Source organism: Acyrthosiphon pisum, chromosome A3 (genome assembly GCF_005508785.2).
Source record: "Acyrthosiphon pisum isolate AL4f chromosome A3, pea_aphid_22Mar2018_4r6ur, whole genome shotgun sequence".
NCBI classification, from domain to species: Eukaryota; Metazoa; Arthropoda; class Insecta; order Hemiptera; family Aphididae; genus Acyrthosiphon; species Acyrthosiphon pisum.
Genome location: NC_042496.1, coordinates 9,524,528 through 9,527,336, shown reverse-complemented (window position 1 = coordinate 9,527,336; position 2,809 = coordinate 9,524,528). Strand labels below are relative to the sequence as shown.

The 2,809-nt window shown below is 30.4% G+C and overlaps 1 protein-coding gene across 4 annotated transcripts in view; it reads right to left on the bottom strand.

Moving 5' to 3' along the window:
* The window catches only part of LOC100167654 (cell division cycle protein 27 homolog), a 21,572-nt gene extending 19,947 nt beyond the window's left edge, over positions 1-1,625 (bottom strand). For 2 of the 4 annotated variants that reach the window (XM_029491421.1, XM_029491422.1), the window contains exon 1: positions 1,396-1,625. In XM_029491421.1, coding sequence (XP_029347281.1) covers positions 1,396-1,497 — 102 coding nt within the window. In that variant the 5' untranslated portion in view covers positions 1,498-1,625. The remainder of the gene's footprint in view (positions 1-1,395) is intronic. The other 2 variants (XM_029491423.1, XM_029491424.1) reach the window with 2 other exon arrangements.
* Between the last annotated feature and the right edge of the window lie 1,184 nt (positions 1,626-2,809).

Below are 2,809 nucleotides of genomic sequence, written 5' to 3'. Positions count from 1 at the left end.
GTTATTGAAATAATTTAAATTTTAAAATTTTTTATAACTCACAAAGAATACGAAATTCCAATCACAAAAATACTGACATCCAGGGCAATTGTAGCCAATGCCCCCCCCCCTAAATGCGGTCCTGCAGATAGGCAATGAGGTATATTCTATAGTTGGTGCGACAAAAGAACCATCAAAGTAGAAAAAAGTACAAAATACTCGTTACCTATACATATTATCAGGGGCGTATTTAGATATTTTTTTTGGGGGGGGGCTGTGGTATTTTCTCCAACTGAAATTCCCCATTTCAGCCTATTAAAAATAAGAGTTAGAAAACTAGTACACAATTTTAACTTTTGTTTGATTTTTAATGTTTTCAAAAAATTAATAATGAAATAATGTATACATATAATTATAATAATAATAATATAACAAATCAAATCAAATTTAAATTTCTTTCTTTGCCACTGTTAGCAAATTTATCTAATAAAATGTCATCTGGTATGTCAATGTCTCTATGAATAGCTAAAAGGGCAAGTCCCACTAGTCTGGATTCTGAAGTTGTATTTCTTAAATACGTTTTGAGTCTTCTTAACGTCGAAAAGCTGCGTTCAGCTGTAGCGGTGGATACTGGTATTATAGCTAGTATTTTTAGTAATTCATACATGTTTGGATACATTAATCTATCACAGACACTCAAAGCCTCTATAGCAGTTGTGGGCTTTAAGTTGTCTTCAATATTCTTCCACTTAGCTTGCCAAATTTCGTACTCTGCTTCTATAACGTCATTTAGCCCCGGTAAATCATTTTCATAAAATTCAACAGCTTTTTTTAAATAAGAAAATGGTTTTTCAACTACAATACTTGGTAAGACATATTCTAATGAAGTTATAGTTTCATTGTGAGGTATAAATCTTTCATTTAATGCCATCATCAAATCGTCCAAGTACGGTATAAAAATAGATTTTTTGTAATATTCTTTTAATATTCTTTTGTAATTGCTTTTATGTTGTCAGCAGTAAGTAACGAATTTTTATGGTAGTCATTTTTTTCGTGATTTCTAAAGTCTTCCAATGCGTCTTTTAGCTTTGTCAAGGGTTTTAAAACAAGTTTACCTAACTTCTCATGTGATCCCTTACCAGCATGATTTAAATTTAAGAACAGTACACAGAATTTACAAAATAAACCCTCTCTTAATTTTGAATATGCTAACCATTTGAAAGTTTCAAGCCATTTAATTTGGATTTTACGTTTATATTTTCCACTATTATCATATGGAAAATTAAACTTTAAATCGGGTGTCCATACGTTTTGCAAAATTGAAACTTTCTCTTCGTCACTTAAATTTTTTTTACATTCAACATAACCCCCTATATCAAACTTAGAATCTAAACATTTTAAACTAGGTTCAATTACCGGAGAAACAACTGGTGGACTTGGAGCTGTTTTTTTCTGTTTCAAGTGTTGCCATAATGTCATCATCTTGTAAAACATTCGATGTAGATGGAACTGTATCATCGACGGATTCGGTGGACTGTTTAGGTTTTTTATAAAAATGCAATAATGATTGCTGAGTTCTTTTCATTATGCTTAGGTGTATTATTATTTTATTTAAACAACAAATAAAAACACTCGTCACGATCCACTGTCTTAGTAGGTACGTGCGATACTAAACGTCGACTATATCAGACAACAAAATATTTATCTATAATAGCGACAACAAGTAACAACAAGTAACAACTATACAACGAAAGCCGATCGCCGTCACAACTTCTCGGAAATATTTTTAGCTTATACGGGCTCGTATAATATTATTGTACGGTGATTGAGACGCGACAACGCGTGTATATCAGTAAATCAATTCTAGATAAAAGAAATCGAAATTACGATAATGCAGCAGTACCGCACGTCAAAGGTATAATCGTTACGATCAAAATCGTCATTGACACATTACATGAATAATTTTTTCGTTGTTAACAATTATTATAATTCTTTATAAAATTATATTGAACTTTTACGATTTACATCTGATAGGACATATTAAACAGACTTAATAAATAATTCCTGGATTTCGGGGGGGGCTGAAGCCCCCTCAGCTCTCCCCATAAATACGCCCCTGCATATTATTATATAGTAGGTCCCTACCTAATTAGCTTTATTTAAAATTTTAGTGAGCACAATTATTGAATATATGGGTAATATTATACAAATTAATAATACTGCATCCATAGGCCATAGCCCATAGCTAATAGGTATATAATGTTTAATTTTACACACTAGGTACAGTAGGTACCTAAATACTATGAAAAAAAAAAAACAAACAACAAATAACAAATAGGTAAATACCGTGGTAAATAGTACAGGTAAATCGTTTTTACACACTTTAGTCAGGGCCCTTTTTTTGTTTTGTAACATGAATTTTCGATTTTCCTGCGGGTGCCAATAATACCCCCCTTCAATTTTTTTTCAAAATTAATTTAATTGTTGTTGACTTTTTTGTAGAGATTTTTAAACATTGATAACCTGGTGCTCTCTGAATAGTTATTATTCTGCTCCTGTAAAGACTGTTATACATTTAGTTGTTGTAATTTAGTAGGTACCTACCTATATATACATCTACTCATAATATTTTCGAGTTTAAATAATTAATCGTAAAAAAGAACATAGATTTTCTATTCACATCGCCTATCTTAACTATAGGAATGAACGTTTATTTATTAAATAATATCTTTTAATATAAATATAATATATATATATTTGAATTTTAAAAGCAACAATAATAATAACAACAATAAGGGTCGAGCTTTTAACATAACATTAAACATGTATA